We start from the raw sequence: 15,669 nt of genomic DNA, 5'->3' as shown, positions 1-15,669 counted from the left end.
GAAACAGCGTAGATGAGGTACCATTGCAGACTCTCCCGTGAAGCAATCGACCGGAAACAACTATTTAGGCTATTCTGGCCAAGCCAGGAATAAAGTGAAGATGAAAGCCATGACCAGATCTCGATCTACAACATCTTCCACTTACTATGGAAAAGCGCTGGCAGGTTCTTCTCTTTTTAAGAAAAAGAAGTGTAAGGTAGAATTTGAATCATCGTCCACAGAAAGCGAAGACAGCAAACTTTTAATTTTTATTTTCACTTTATTTTTACTTTTTTAATTAATTATTTTTTAATTATTTATTCAAACTTATTATTTTTAATTATTAGGTAATTTTTTTTTCAATTTATTATTTTTTGGTCATTCCGGGAATTCCGGGTATTCCGGCACGGAAATACGGCATTCCTAATTTTCCAAACTATCCATATTTGCCCTCGAAGCTTCGCTTCTCGGGAAAATATTTGTTTTAAGAGTATCAAATTTCCGCGGGGCAACTATCAGCCGATAGCTCGTCGACAGAAACACTCCATTGTTTATCTAGGTATTTCGGTGTAGTGCGAAATTCTGTGATCTCGTCTGATAAGATCACTGACAAAAGGAAGAATGATAAATTCAGTAATAACATACTGTATACGCAAAGGAAAACGTGAAGCAACTGATAGTGCACACACATATCGACTCAAAAGGCACACGGATAACTTAACAGTGGAGGATCGTAAAGCGAGTATTTTAAATATAAATTAAAGTTCAGTGTTTACGTGGCAGTTTCGCTTTCGCATAACGGAAATTCCGAGATCTCGTCTGATAACATCAATGACCAAAGGAAGAAAGATAAATCTGGTAATTACACACTGAAAACACGTTTTTCGAGGTGTGCGTTTTCGAGGTGTGCGGTCTGCGGGTTAGTTTGGAAAATAAGGAATGCTGGAATTCGGAACCGGAACACTTGGAATACCTGCAATTACCGGAATTCCCGGAATGACCGAAAAATAACAAATTTAAAAAAAATAAAAGTACATAAATTAATAAATAAGAACATTGATGATTAAAAATTAATGGTAATTAATTAAATAATTGATTAAATAATTTAATACGAAAATTTTCTCTTAGACCAAACTGAATGGTCCAAAATATAGTCCAGTCCAGTCCAGTCGATATTTTACCCTATGCCCCACTGGTTTGCTCGTCGGAAAGATCTAAGCAGCTGCAATCATTTAATTCTGTTGGTTGTAATCAATGCCTTGAACGTAGATGTAGTTAGCAGTTCGTCACCAATCGCAACTGAAACAAAGCTGGAATTCTTTCCTTTGCTGGGGAGAAGATGCGAATTCTTTTAACGTGTTCTTTGTTTTTGTCTATTCTATTTTATTGCAATTCTCTGCTCTGATGTCAGACGCAGCGTTTTCTCAAGGTTTGTTGTGTGTATTTGCAATTTGTTCGTTGTTAACATTCGAATACTGTTTTTCCCGTCATCATTCGTTTATACCTTCGAAGAGTATCATATTTTTTGTAACTTATCTGGACACGTCCTGTGGATGATGCCAGCATTGTTTAAAAATTTCCTCTTCACAGGGAAAGTTGTGTGTTGAAATGTGTCTCTTTCGTGAGAATTTGGTTTGTAGTTAATATCCTTAAAGGGTAAAATCTCCATGTTTAACTAATTTAATTGTCTATATGCCTCCCGCAAAAAATTCAATTCTTGAATGCTAGAACTAAAAAGTTTGTCAAAATAGCGGCCGGCTTTATTTGATAACACCTTGACGGAAATATGGCGGCTTTTAACTTCAGCGCCACATGCTTTCAATTTTGCAATGCTTTCATTAAAACCAGTTATGACGGAAACTTCCCAGAAAGTTTTACCAGCGCATATTATGAAGTTGTTTAACCGAGGAATAAAAGAAAGCCTCCCCCCGGTTAGCGCCAGATTGTGTTGTGCGGGAGGTCGAGGGTTCGAGCCCCGGCCGGACCGATACTCATGGTCTTAAAGTAAGTGAAGAGAATTTGCTACCTTTCTATAATCAAAAAATGGATAGATATTCTAGTCTTAAGGATAAGGACTAATAAACCGTAGGCCCCGTCTCCTGCAGGGTTAGGGGTAGGAGACATTAATTTCCCACGCACGAGATTACTGTGTAATGGATGTCCTCCCCTGGGGTGGGATGGGTGGGAATTGGCCCTGAAAAGCCACTATGGGGAGTGGTCAAGTAACGTATGTATGTATGTAGGTATGTATGTATGTATGTATGTATGTATGTATGTATGTATGTATGTATGTATGTATGTATGTATGTATGTAAAGGATAGCATCAAAGAAATTAGGTATTAAGGAATCAACGCTTGAGACAGATGATATGCGCTGCGGAAATCGCCCGTACCTTCACAAATGTCAATTTAGAGGCGCAAAATTTAAGAGGATTGGACCTATTTCATAGCATAATTTATTTTTATTAACTTTTCTATTTTTGTTCTTGTCTCTTGTTATAGAATCAGGCTTTTTGTATCGCAAAGATACACCTTGTACTTTAAAAGTTTTCAGACGATATAGATTTAACAAAAACGAGTTTCATTACTTGAATGTGCCGCTCGTTGGAACAGTGACAGTGTATGATGTATTTGACTGCACGTTTGAATGCCTCAGCAATCCGTTCTGTTTTTCTGTAAACCTGGCCACCTCTAAAGAAGCCCAAGGAAAACTTTGGTGCGAGTTGCTGTCATCTGATAAGTAGAGAAACTCCACAGAGTATAAAGGGAATAGAAGTTCGCATCATCTCGCCATAGAGGTAAGGAACGATTTCTCAAAAGAATCTCAGGAATATTGTATTATTCTTTACAAATATTTTCGCTATACGCTATTTGAAACAGCTCTCAGAGCATAGGGGACCTGTACTCTCCTTCATAGCCGTTCTGTGGCATATCACGCAACTCTCCCTCGAGAGAAATTTAGCCGGAGACGCTAAAGAGTAGCTTTCACAGAGTCAGAGTCGAAATCAGAAGTACAGAGCGAGAGGATCAAGTGAGAATCAAATCGATGGAGCATTTGCTCGAGCGTTCCTAGGATCCGGTACTCGATCGGTATTGGTTGCATTATGGGCCATGACAGACACAGCAACAGAGCAGCTCAAGAGTCGTTTCTACGAACATCTTGTGAATGGAGAAAGCGCCAGTGAATCTCTTCACCGCCGGGGCCATGAAGTGGATGAGAAACAACGGCTATTGGAGGCGGATCCAGGAATTTTTGATTGGGGGTCCAAACTTTGGTTCAGAAAGGACTGTCGGACTCTTTGAGCAAATTACTTCTCCCCCACACCCCCTCCCACCAGTCGCGGTTGCAAGTTATAATTCCTTGGCCGCTTACCGTTTGTTTGGATTCATTAAAAAAATCAGCCAGTTAAAAGTGATATACGATCCCGTCTCAAAGTTGTCGGCGTCAGGTTTGATAGGGGGGGTCCGGACTCCCCGGACCCTCCCCCTGGATCCGCCACTGGTTATACCAGAGTTTCGGAGTGGGCTCCATTCATTCTGATTGGAGATAACGTCACGTTTGATTTTGGTAATAAGGGTAAGTTTAAAGTTGGAAGTTTGCATTAATATTTATATCATAAGACTTTTCTATCACGGTGAAGAAAGTCTTGATCAGGGAGTGAAATATTAGGAAAAATAGGTTAAGTAAGGAAAACTAAAACTTTCTGAGAGCTGCTTTCAATTGTATTTTGGAGGTAGTCTGAGATTGCAAAATGTTTTCTGGGAAACTCGTGATATCCTTTCGACCAATCACGTCTAAAACTATACATTCAACCAATCGCGTGATCGTTTACATTCATTAAATTGGAGTCGACCTCGTTGCCTCCTTGTGATGTTCACACTGGGTAGTTCTGATCAGCTGTTGCGATTTCTGTCCGGTTTTTGTTTCACGATACTCCATCGAAAAGCGCTCTTATGGCTGCAGAAAGAATGAAGGTGTTTCCATTCGGTAAATCTAATTGCTGTCTTAATCCCTAGCTGAATTTCAAAGTCCATTAGCAGAGTAAGTAGAGCCTTTATCGGAAGGTTGGTAAATACTGAAACAGAGAAACAGGGCAGGCATTTTTCATGTTTACCCTAATTTAGCAAGGTCAGTGAGTTTAAGTTTTCCATAATGATATCTATCCACGAAATGCTTTGACTTTTCTGTGCTTCTTTTCTAGTTCTTATTTACACTTAAGACATTATTGTTGGCACCTTCTCAAATGCCTACCTGGTTACTTAGGCTATCTTTGCCGAAGGTGAAACGCAATTTTGGAAAAAACTATTTTATCTATAGCGGTGCTTAACTGTTTAATGACCTTCCTTCAAGCCTCGTGAACTCTGGCAATCTGCAAACCTTCTCTCGGTTGGCTACGAATTTTTTTTTAATTAAGTAGCAGTATAACATTTTAGGATTATAAGCTGCATTACTATTATTGACTTTATTTGGTAATATAATATTATATTATATTATTATATTATTATATTATTTAAATACTTTGGGTCGGGGTTAAGAAAAGGCAGTATTTTTAGTAAAATAATGTATATGTCTATGTGTGTGTGTGTGTGTGTGTGTGTGTGTGTGTCTGTGTGTATGTATGTATGTATAGATATATATCGCTAGTCGTTAGTGGAACTCTTAGGCCAACAAAGGTACACGCGCAAGGAGGGTCAATAACGATTTGCAGTCCAAACCTCACAGCAAACACGAACCTAGAAAGTTTAAAAATTGCTAGGATGGACAACTACTGACGTCAAAAATATAAAAAATTTTAATAAAAAACGTTTCGGTCAGAGACCTTCAGTGTTTACCTAAATAACTGAAATGAGGAAACTAGGGAATTTAAGCAAACCACGACGGCGACGGCAACGAGAACGTGGAATATCAATAGATCTAATTGGCACAACAATTGCCCAGCACGTGCGTTTTAAAACTTAATACATTTCTTAGCCGTCTTTTGCAAAACAACAGCGTGAAATCCCTAAAATTTGAGTCGTCTGCGAACCGAAACCACGGCGGCAAATTATTTTAATTTACATTTGGAACTCAACGCTTCTTTTATGCGTTATGTTGAATTTGAAGTCTGGCGCCCTATGAGACAGTAAACATATGCAGCCATTTTCGAAATTCTAACTAAAAGTAGAAACTCATTTTATAATCGATGTCTTCCGAGGAGTTGCCGTCGTGACTGCTTAAGTTCCCTACTGAACCTTCGCGGACGGCACAATAACTGGGGGGAATTAACTCGGTGGAGACCACTCGGCAGCGAGAACGGAACTCGTCACGATTTCCTGGTACACAGAGATCTACTTCGAGCGAGCTTATACGGACGTCAAGAATTAGACAGCGTTTGGTTCCACTGTATATCTATATTCTACTGAGGTCAGGCCAACAACTGACATGACCTCTAGCTTCTTCAGTTTAGTGATCATCAAAACTGTACAAGGTAACTGCTTATGAACTAACTAGCGTGAAGTGCTATTGTTATCTAAATCGACCATATTTGAACAGCATTACAAAAGAAGCGGTAACGATCTCTATGAAGTTAAACGAAAACTACTTAAATATTCCCATCTGTCTCTACAACGAAAGAATTTCAAATTAAAAGGACGGATGCAATAAACTCGAGTCCATTAAAAATAGGAGTCTTAGGTGAGAATTCACAGCTCTGGTATAGAAAATATACCTATCTTAATTACAGTAGCGCAGCTTAGGAATTAAAAGTGGAAAAGTAATTAAAAGTTTCTGCTTATCTATGCGAGGTTGGTGTGGAAACTATCGTATGAAAGGAAATTAAAATTACGAGTATAAAGTCAGCTGCCAACTACCATGAGAACTAATTTTGCCAGAAAGACCATCAACATTTATATATGCCTAAAAAATTTCACTAAAATTGATCAACAAAAGCACCGAGACGCAGCTGTACAACTTAACTTGACTATTCAAAATTTACTTGTGGCGTTTCATCTTTTTAAAACATCGCAGTGAAAGTAACTCGCATGAATTAAGAACGCTAAAATTTCGAAAACAACGAATAAATAGGCTTAAATATCCACAGAGAAAAATCATTAAATTTTCCCGTAACGTACAGGACTTATTTCTTACCTATTGAACGATTGAGTAAAGATTTGTAACTTTGTTAATCAACGGTGGTAATTTGCTAGCGAAATTTTTATTGAGTTTTCAAATTTATTTCAGAAACACAAACAAGGTATTGTGATTCAAACAACAAACATATGAAATACATATATATGAACTGCGGTTATGAAACGTATGTGCACGATCCTTCGCAGTAAAGCACCATTTAAGCAATAGTGAAAATCAGACCTGCTTTACTACGAAGGATCGTGCACATACGTTTCATAACCGCAGTTCATATATATGTATTTCATATGTTTGTTGTTTGATTTATCATCTACGGGTTGATGTCGAATTAATTTGATGGCCTGCTCCCAGTTGGCTTTTTAGCTCAATTGGTAGAGCGCTGCACTAGTATCGCAGAGGTCAGTGGTTCGAATCCCGTACAGGCCTGAATTTTTTTCAGGTCTGATTTTCACTATTGCTTAAATGGTGCTTTACTGCGAAGGATCGTGCACATACGTTTCATAACCGCAGTTCATATATATGTATTTCATATGTTTGTTGTTTGATTTATCATCTACGGGTTTATGTCGAATTAATTTGATGGCCTGCTCCCAGTTGGCTTGTTAGCTCAATTGGTAGAGCGCTGCACTAGTATCGCAGAGGTCAGTGGTTCGAATCTCGTACAGGCCTGAATTTTTTTCAGGTCTGATTTTCACTATTGCTTAAATGGTGCTTTACTGCGAAGGATCGTGCACATACGTATTGTGATTCCCTGAACATAAAAGTGTTTTATGAAACATTTTGTTGTGTAGTTTTACTGAGTATTTTTACGAGTTGTGCCGTATTTTGACGAGCCCGTAGGGACAGTGGTATGATAAAGGTTGTATTTTTCAGTTTAAGACCCGATGAACCAATAAACCAGCGCAACTAGACGAAAAATCGCTGTAACGCTCCACCAGGGATGGCTGAGAGCGCTACATTAACTATTGACAACAGAAAATAAGGAAAACGGTATTATCTCTTGACCTTGAGCAGAAAGAAATTCAACTCGTACGATTGTAAACCAACAGACTGCTCCCGCAAGTTTTTAAGAAGCGCCACTGATAATTTTTAATGCAAATTGTGATCTCGATCTTTTCATTTACAAGCCTGGTTATTCTGTTGATTTCAAAATAAAAATTTTTGGGACTATTTCAGCCCAGCTGGTAAATCATCACGAGTAGTTTTGTATGTCGACAAGCTTGAATTAGGACCGAACTTGTTTATCGTTAAAAGATTTTTGTGTCAACTCTATTCATTAAGTTCTTTCAGACATCACTCGTGCTCATTAATCACGAAACAAACTCAGGTTCATCAGATATCCTATAATTTTTGACAAGTGAAAAAAGTTACAGACTGATGGTTAGAAAGTTTAAGAAGGTAACCACATTCTGCATTCACGGACTTGGTATGTTCATTTCAGAGTTCCCTTGGTAAATTATTGAGGTACACAGGTCCGTCCACACGAACCTATTTTTGTAACTTATTAAAAAGTTAGACCAAAACGCTATTTTTAAAATGGCGTCTTGTCGTAAATTTAATATGGGTTATGAATACTTAAGAAGTGTTCATAACCGCCCTCATACGGGATTTCTGTGTCTGTTGTCAAGGAAACTAAACTGCACGTTTAACGAAAGACCTTACCTTGAAAGGTGCAGTTGTTGAGAACTACTTGTTCTCTTTATCAAGAGTTCCTAAAGAACGCGTCAAACTATAAATTGAACTTGAAATTCGTGTGACTAACTACAACCTCGTTCCCAAGTGGGGCGGGAAAAGGTTTTCCCGCCCCACCCCCAACTAAGGGAAAAGGTTTGGATATATCAAAAAAGTTGAAATGGTAAATTGGCCACCGTAATGATTACAAAAACTGACGTTTCGAGCGTTAGCCCTTCGTCGGAGCGAATAGAGGAATTGTGGGTTGTGTGTGCTTTTAAAGGGAGAAAATGGAGCTACGGTATTGGTGGGAGCATGGCAACGAGAAAAACATGAATAAATTAGTGGAATGAAAAGCGTTCGTTGATCCCTGTGGGATTTAGACTGCCGGTTTGAAAGATGAGCCTTTTTTCAAGATTTTTGCGGCTTTCCGTGCCACCTAAGTGCAAGGAAAGACCGCAGATTGCCATATGTTGCATAGAATGGTTAGGTAAATTAAAATGTTTAGCGACTGGTTTCGATGTGTCCTTGCCATTCCTGTCCACGTCTCGAAGGTGTTCTCGGAATCGGTCACCTAGTCTTCTGCCTGTTTCGCCGATGTATATCTTTTTGCAATAAGTGCAAGTTATGCAATAGATTACATTGGCGGAGGTGCACGTGAAGTGATCGGTGATCTTAATGGATCGTTTAGGTCCTGATATTTTCTCAGCGTTGTGAATGAAAGGACACGTTTTGCATCGTGCACGAGCGCATTTAAAAGTGCCTGGTTGGTCATTAGTCTGAAAAGAACTTCTGACCAAAAAATTGCCTATGTTTTTGTCGCGTTTGAATGAAATGAGCGGAGGCTGCGAAAAGATAGTGCTTGTCTCTGGATCGTTTTGAAGTAATTTAAAGTTTTTAAGAATGAGGGATTTAATTGAGTGGTTGTGAGGGTGAAACGTGAGAGTGAATGGAAGTAAGGGAAAAGGCCCCGGGAACGAGGTTGGGCTAACTACTGCATTAAAAATGTTAGAGGACAATCGGTTCATGCTTCAACTGAACGTTTATCGCGTTATGAAGCACTTGGAAAATTTGGGGATGAAGATGATGAAGCCGCTCGCCCGTGGCTGGCCTTCGAGCACCTTCAACGTGTCCCTCATACTCCATGAACTTCCCACCTGCTCCATTTTTCGATAAGCGCACGCCGACTCATAAGATGATAATGTTAATGATACACTTTTATCAAGGCAACTCGTTAGGACAGAATTTCACGAAGACCTTTAAAATTTTCCTTCTGCCAAGTCATTTGTACTGTCCACTGATTTTTCGTTTGTAAGTTCCCTTTTTTAAAACTGTCATCAATTTTCTACAAACTTTTTTTCCACTGACACTGCAGTCCAAAATTTGTCCGACCACAAGCAGCCCAAGCTCCAGCTGTGAGATGATCATCTTGCGCAATAACAGTCACGGGAGAATTATAAGAGTTTGTATGGAAATATTTACAACCGCTCTAATTAAGGAAGTAAGGTGATGAATTTGTATTGAGAATTTGACGTATTTTTTTATTAGCCCTTTTTCAGAGCAAATGATTCGCTCTGACAAAGGGCTAACGCTCGAAACGTCAGCTTTTTAACTAGTTACAGTGACCAATTTACAATTTCAACTTGTTGATATAATCAAATTACCTTGTCACCCCCACCGACGCAGCACCACAGTTTCTTTAGAAACTTTTACTCTTTATTCATTTGTTATTGCGCAAGATGATCATCTCACAGCTGGTGCTTGGGCCACCTGTGGTTCGACAGGAACTTTTATCAAGTAACACTTCCTTTTTTATTCTTAGTAACACTTTCTGAGCACTCCCAATGATGGCCAGAATGATCTAATTCATAGCATCGATAAATTGCCAAGTAAGTAAACGAAGAAAAGGAAGGAAGATAGGAAATGCACGATTATGTTTGCTTTAACGCTAAAACCTCACAGCTAAAGCTCAGATCGAGAATTTACTTCAAACCTGATTTTCAACTCGTTTTCCCTTCCGGTCTTATGAAACTCATCCATGACAACTACAGCACGCACCGAGACGTGCATTGTTGCAAAACAAAGGAAAGTACTAGTTCGCACGTCAGCAAAGTGGGAGCAGCTGGACTGATCACTCAAATTCCATTGGTTGTTGTCAACATTTCAGTCGCTCACAGGTCGCATCAGAGGCAAGGCTAAGAATCCCAAAGCAGCGACGAGATCTCCATCCAACATGTTTCTTGGTCTTCTTTATCCCATTCTATTTGAATTATCTGCTCTAATTCCAGATCCTGCCCTTTCACAAGGTTTGTCAGATTCCTTTGCATCTCATGTTATTGTTTTTGGTGTCAGAACATTTTGTCAACCCAGAATCTGGATGTAAGTTCAATGTTCCCTGACTTCCATCATATTTTTTGTTTTATTTTCACTTGGCTGGTGGTGATGGGTATTTAATGCTCTCCAAAGACTTAGGTCGCTGTTAGATCGGCACACTCTCAAAGTTTACTGGACTTCCTCTCTTATATATCTCCTGTTGTAAAAATTTCATTCATGTCAGTTGCATTTTTGAAGTAGATCTGGATCTATTGCGTTCTAACGTCCAGTTAGTACTTCAGCTCGGTTGAATGCAAATAACACTCCGGCTCTCTGCTTTGAAAAATGTTAACTAAGACTTCTAAGCTTCTTGAAGACCATGACTCACGGAGCTTTTATTCAACTTCAATTTAAATTCTAAGTGTCGTCAAAGGAACCGTTATACTTCCTTAAACTTGGTTAAAATTGCGAAGATTAACGACAAGTGTTCCGTTTATTAAATAGGCGTTGCCTTTGATGACACATATTTTAATTACAAGACTCGTGGTTGACATTAATTCCGTACAGTGATTTGAAAGTGTTAGCTCATCATGTTTTAAACCAGTTTTCAGAAGAATCAATAAGAGAGAGAAGTCGGTTTTTATAATCTGTTCGCTTACCCAAATCTGCTAACCTGAGGAGAGAAACCTGTTTTTACGACCCGCCACAGAAGTAAGTTTCCAATCACGTTTTTCTTGAATTTTGCTGCGAGATTAACACTTTATTTGCGTTTTTTTTATTTCGAATTACAAATGTATTTTTCTTAGAACGAATTATTATTAAAGTTTGGATAATATTATAGGGTCTGTTTTGGTTGTCTGAGCTAACCAGTTCCGAGTAAGGAAACAACAAGCTTTCGATCGTGTCACGCGTTGACTCAAAATATTTTTATCAACGACTTCTTAAATTGAGTTCGCAGATAATTGATGGATGTTCTTCCTTTTTCAAAAGAACGTTTGACAGCAGTATCTTATACTTAAATGATTAATCCTGAGGAACAGAAACGAATAAAAACATTGCAGCCCTGAAGAGCTAGAAAGGTTTACGACTTAATTTGTGAAATTTCGCTTGAAATGCTACCCCGATGAAGTCAGTAAAAATTCGCGTTTATTCATTGTAAATGACACGGTAGATATTGATAACTGAAGATGATTCAAATTAAAGTTAAACAGGTTCCAAAACAACCATTGACTTAATTAAAATGCAGATGTCTATAATTCTGGCTGAGAAAAATCTATCTAGTGATTCGATCATTTTATGTGTTCAACAAAATGACTTTCTTTTTTCAACATCCTGAATTTTTTATCCGTTATCCCTTTTTATATTGCATAATTTCCCCCGAATTTAGCCCACTCGACCAATTCCTTTGAATTGTATGGGGGTACTGTTCTATGGGGTACTTCATCCTCTCGTCCTCTCTTCTCCCACCCCTCCCTCCGTCCCCCCCTGGATTCTCCTCCAGAAAAGTATGAAATGTGAATGGTACCATCACATCCTTTTATTACTGCACTGTTCTTCTTTCCTGTTATTGAATCGAACGTTCTGTATCACGAGGACATCCCCTGCTCCTCAAAAACTTTTCTGAGACGTGCATTCATTAAACACGAGTTTCATCACTTGAATATGCCGTTAACTTTTCTATTTTTGTTCTTGTCTCTTGTTATAGAATCAAGATTTTTGTATCGCAAGGTTTCACCTTGTACTTCAAAAGTTTTCAGACGATATAGATTTAACAAAAACGAGTTTCATCACTTGAATGTGCCGCTCGTTGGAACAGTGACAGTGTATGATGTATTTGACTGCACGTTTGAATGTCTCAGCAATCCGTTGTGTTTTTCTGTAAACCTGGCTGTCTCCAAAGGAGCTCATGGTAAACTTTGGTGCGAGCTGCTGTCATCTGATAAATACAGAAACTCCACAGAGTATAAAGAGAATAAAAGTTCGCATCATTTCGCAATTGAGGTAGAAGAAATTTGTTGTAAACTCATACGCTTTACAGTGATATACCATGAAATATCTCACTTATAATTAACCACCTTTGTTTCTAAGGCTCGTCAGTATACTAAAATGGATTCATGTACCTTCTGTTCACTATATGTCCATAGATTTGCAGCTGCGTTTCAAAATACAGGAAACATTTTCCTACTTTGTCTCTCCATAGTCACCTTGTTCTTCGTCACCTTGTCAAAACGAAGCTACCTGTGTAACAAACGACAGAGATGGGTCATTTGAATGCCTCTGTGTAAAAGGCTTTAAAGGAGAATATTGTGAAAGAGGTGAGTTATATTTGCATGGTTTTGTGACAGAAAGTGGTCCCGGATAGGGTTTAATTGAAGGATAAGAGTTGAAAGGCGGGGGGGAGGACAATAAAAAATTGATTCATTAAATTGACTGTTTATTAAGACTCATTGCAGCAATATACAGAATGGCTGAAGTACAGAGCTATTTACAAAACATATAACACTTAAATATAATACAATAAAACCAATAAATACCAGATAGCATGATTGTACAAGCCACTGGGTATACTTATGCGTGACAAAATCATACGTGCGCTTGGTCCTACACGAAGGACGCGTGAAGCGGCTAATGCCGGATCTAAGATTATAATTATGCACAACCTCCTCCTGTTTGGAGAGGATAAAATGCAAGGGGTGAATCTCATTCCGGAGTCTATCAATATAAACCTGGCATAGATGGGCGCGTATGTCACTTGGAGTTGTTAAATTAAGGACATTTAATGCCTCGTTGTAATTCATTAATGGAAAATTGATGCGCATAGACCTTTTCTGAATGCTCTCAATCTTATCAGATAGAAAATCTGGTATATTTTACCAGAAAGGGGCCGCATATTCTAGAACAGGATGAACAATGGTTTTATAAACCTTAGCCAGTGAAGCTGGAGGTGCACCACATTTCTTAAGGACCCTTAAGGAGTAAAGCCTCCTGTTTCCCTTTTGCACTATAACATCTACATGATGGTTCCATTTCAGGTCATTACTTACATAAACGCCAAGTAACTCATATGTCGTGTCTCTCTCAACTGTGTTACTACCAATTACAATAGGATTCACAATAAAATTATGATTACTCATAAAATTAATTAGCATTTCCTTGCATTTAGTAGGGTTCAATTTCATTCTGTGATCTTCAGAAAAAGCATAGATATCGTTTGTAACAAAATTGAGTAGACTGGCACTGTTCTTGGGGATTATTCCATGGGCTGTGGGTTCATCAACAATCTTTATTCTAAGATTCCACGAGCGCAATAAATTATTTGTCACGATTGTAAACAAAATGACTCCTAACTTAGTGAGTGCCCTGTGGTATACCGCCCTTGGGAGTTTTCCACTCCGATATAATGTCGTCAACCTCACAGCCCGAGTCCTGTTAAACAGAAAAGCAATTATCCAGTTAACTAGAACAGGGTGCACATGCATGTTCCTTATCTCCTCAATCAGCACACTGTGATCAATCATGTCAAAACCTTCAGAGTAGTCAGTAAAGAAAAGCCTAGCACCACAACTCCCTGTATCCACTGCCTCATACACAGCCTGCAGCAAATAGACTAACGCGTCAGTAGTGGAATGTCCTGCACGAGCAAACTGACGAGGGTCGATCTGATGAGACTCATTGCCAATTAAGGGGCGGGGGATCATTATATAGGGGGGTCAAATCATAGAGCTTTTATGAGAGGATCAAGTTCATTTTATTGTGACACAAGCAAAATGTTCCGACCCCCCTCGGCATTGGATAAGAATCGATCCCTAAACAATATTCATCACCTCTCATTACTCAGAGACTCTACTAATAGGTTGATACTAAACATTATATTGAACGTACAACAACTGTAGCTTTGTGTGCCCTACTGAACTGAGATAGAGCCTAAACTTTCAAACCTAACTTTGGTTTTTCCCGTTACATTTAGTTATTGGGTCCTGCAAAGAGGCTCACTACCTGTTCAAGTAAGTGATGCCATAAAATTATCTTTTCGAGCATATCAAAAGATACGTTATCGAATAGTTTCCATGTCGAGGGAAGATTTTTCGCTGCAAACTTTAGTGATCACGAATGGATTTCTTTTCGTATCAAACAGGTCAAACGTTAGTCAACTGGTTACATTAGACCTTGATTCTAAGCCGACCACAATTCTCTGTCAAATGGGGGATTTTGGATGCGGAGATGGGGGATGGACGCCTGTAATGAAGACTGACGGCACCAAGGTATGCCTCATAGGGCGGATGGCGGAATATTCTTGGCAGGGTTTTCTTGTGGATGATGAAGCGCGAGCCCAAAACATCGAAAGAATTTCTTATAAACTCCTCCATATTCTTTTCGCAGTCCTTACTAACGGAAATTCCGCTGGCATAAGGGCTGTCAGACCCTGATAACTCAAAACGCGACAAATTGCTAGTTAACTCGCCTGCGAGTAAGATATAGATTGATGGCTCTTACGCTAACAGTGGTACTTATTTCATGAGGTTCGTGCCTTCAGTGATGCATCGTGCTATTGTTTAAGTAAATTATGAATAAATTATAAATACATGAAAAAAATTAATTATATTCTCTTAATTCGATACAGGCAACGTTTCACTATGACGCTCACTACTGGAGTGATAAAAACGAATACAACGTCCCCGGCGGAAGGACTGGGTTCGATTCAGAAGAGACCAAGTTACCGACCTATTGGAACACACCTTTCTCCAAGATCTGTCTCGGTATGAAGATCAGTGGACAGCTCAGGTTTATTGCCTTTAACAGGGAGGCAAACTCTCTGCACTCACTGATTGCTGACGGAACCTACCGCGCTACTTCATTGGGTCGAAACGAGTGGAAGAAATTGATTGGCGCGGAGGGTTCTTTGCAATTGAATTGTAACATGGAGGGCTTCAATGCTGTGGGTGACGCAAGTGATCATTCAAGAGCAAGAATCGGTTATATCGCTAACGACGGTCAAAACAACTGTGACACTTGTGATTCCAGAATTGGGTTTGGAGGTGGAGGAAATCCCGATGACTCCAATACGTGTGGAAACGCAGCATCATATTTCCCAGATAATGGTGACAGAAATATCAAAGCCATAGGATATATTTTGGTGCAGTAAACTCTTTCAATCCATGTATGACCTTAGTTGGAACTTGCAAAGAACGGGGGAGGGGAGGTAAGGGTTCTGAAAGAAAAAGCCCTTTTCCATCTTTCTATCCCCTCCCCCATATTTCCTCAATCGCTCGAGTGAGAACTTGCTAAGCAGACTAGAGATCACTTGCCGTCTCCTTGACAAATAGATTCTATTTACCATGATAAGCGTAGTAAAACTAAAAAATAGCATTATTCTTCCCCGCTTTAAGGGCAATCAAGTTTACTCGTATTGCTGATATTTTCATTTTCGTAATTACCAGTCCGGTTAGGTTATCAAATTTGATAACCCCTTGACGTTACAACACGTCGACAATTTCAGAAATAGAAGACTTTCGTATCAACTTCGAAATGTTCGCTGTTTCCCCTTTATTCGCCATTTTACGTTATCGGGGGAATGGGTC

General features: G+C 39.1%; 1 protein-coding gene and 1 long non-coding RNA gene across 2 annotated transcripts; both read left to right on the top strand.

The window, feature by feature from the left end:
- Window positions 1-1,216: 1,216 nt before the first annotated feature.
- On the top strand, window positions 1,217-6,089 carry LOC148727410 (uncharacterized). The gene is made up of 2 exons (XR_015989855.1): window positions 1,217-1,408; window positions 2,482-6,089. It is a non-coding gene; the product is annotated as an uncharacterized LOC148727410 (long non-coding RNA).
- Window positions 6,090-8,326: 2,237 nt separating this feature from the next.
- On the top strand, window positions 8,327-15,538 carry LOC111332176 (uncharacterized). The gene is made up of 6 exons (XM_022937465.2): window positions 8,327-10,083; window positions 11,796-12,091; window positions 12,291-12,405; window positions 14,058-14,094; window positions 14,226-14,352; window positions 14,712-15,538. The coding sequence occupies exons 1-6, from the start codon at window positions 10,011-10,013 to the stop codon at window positions 15,231-15,233; spliced, it is 1,170 nt and encodes a 389-aa protein (XP_022793200.2). The 5' UTR covers window positions 8,327-10,010; the 3' UTR covers window positions 15,234-15,538.
- Window positions 15,539-15,669: the final 131 nt, after the last annotated feature.

Source organism: Stylophora pistillata, chromosome 7, assembly GCF_964205215.1.
Source record: "Stylophora pistillata chromosome 7, jaStyPist1.2, whole genome shotgun sequence".
Classification (NCBI taxonomy): domain Eukaryota; kingdom Metazoa; phylum Cnidaria; class Anthozoa; order Scleractinia; family Pocilloporidae; genus Stylophora; species Stylophora pistillata.
Note: the sequence above shows the minus strand (reverse complement) of the source record. Positions and strands in the feature narration are given on the sequence as shown.

What these genes read in the sequence shown, in the direction of transcription:
- LOC111332176 (XM_022937465.2), top strand. Translation starts at nt 10,011, where the DNA reads ATGTTTCTTGGTCTTCTTTATCCCATTCTATTTGAATTATCTGCTCTA. An exon ending in GAGGCTCACTACCTGTTCAA is followed by an intron (nt 14,095 to 14,225) that starts GTAAGTGATGCC and finishes CGTATCAAACAG; the next exon opens with GTCAAACGTTAGTCAACTGG. An exon ending in TGAAGACTGACGGCACCAAG is followed by an intron (nt 14,353 to 14,711) that starts GTATGCCTCATA and finishes AATTCGATACAG; the next exon opens with GCAACGTTTCACTATGACGC.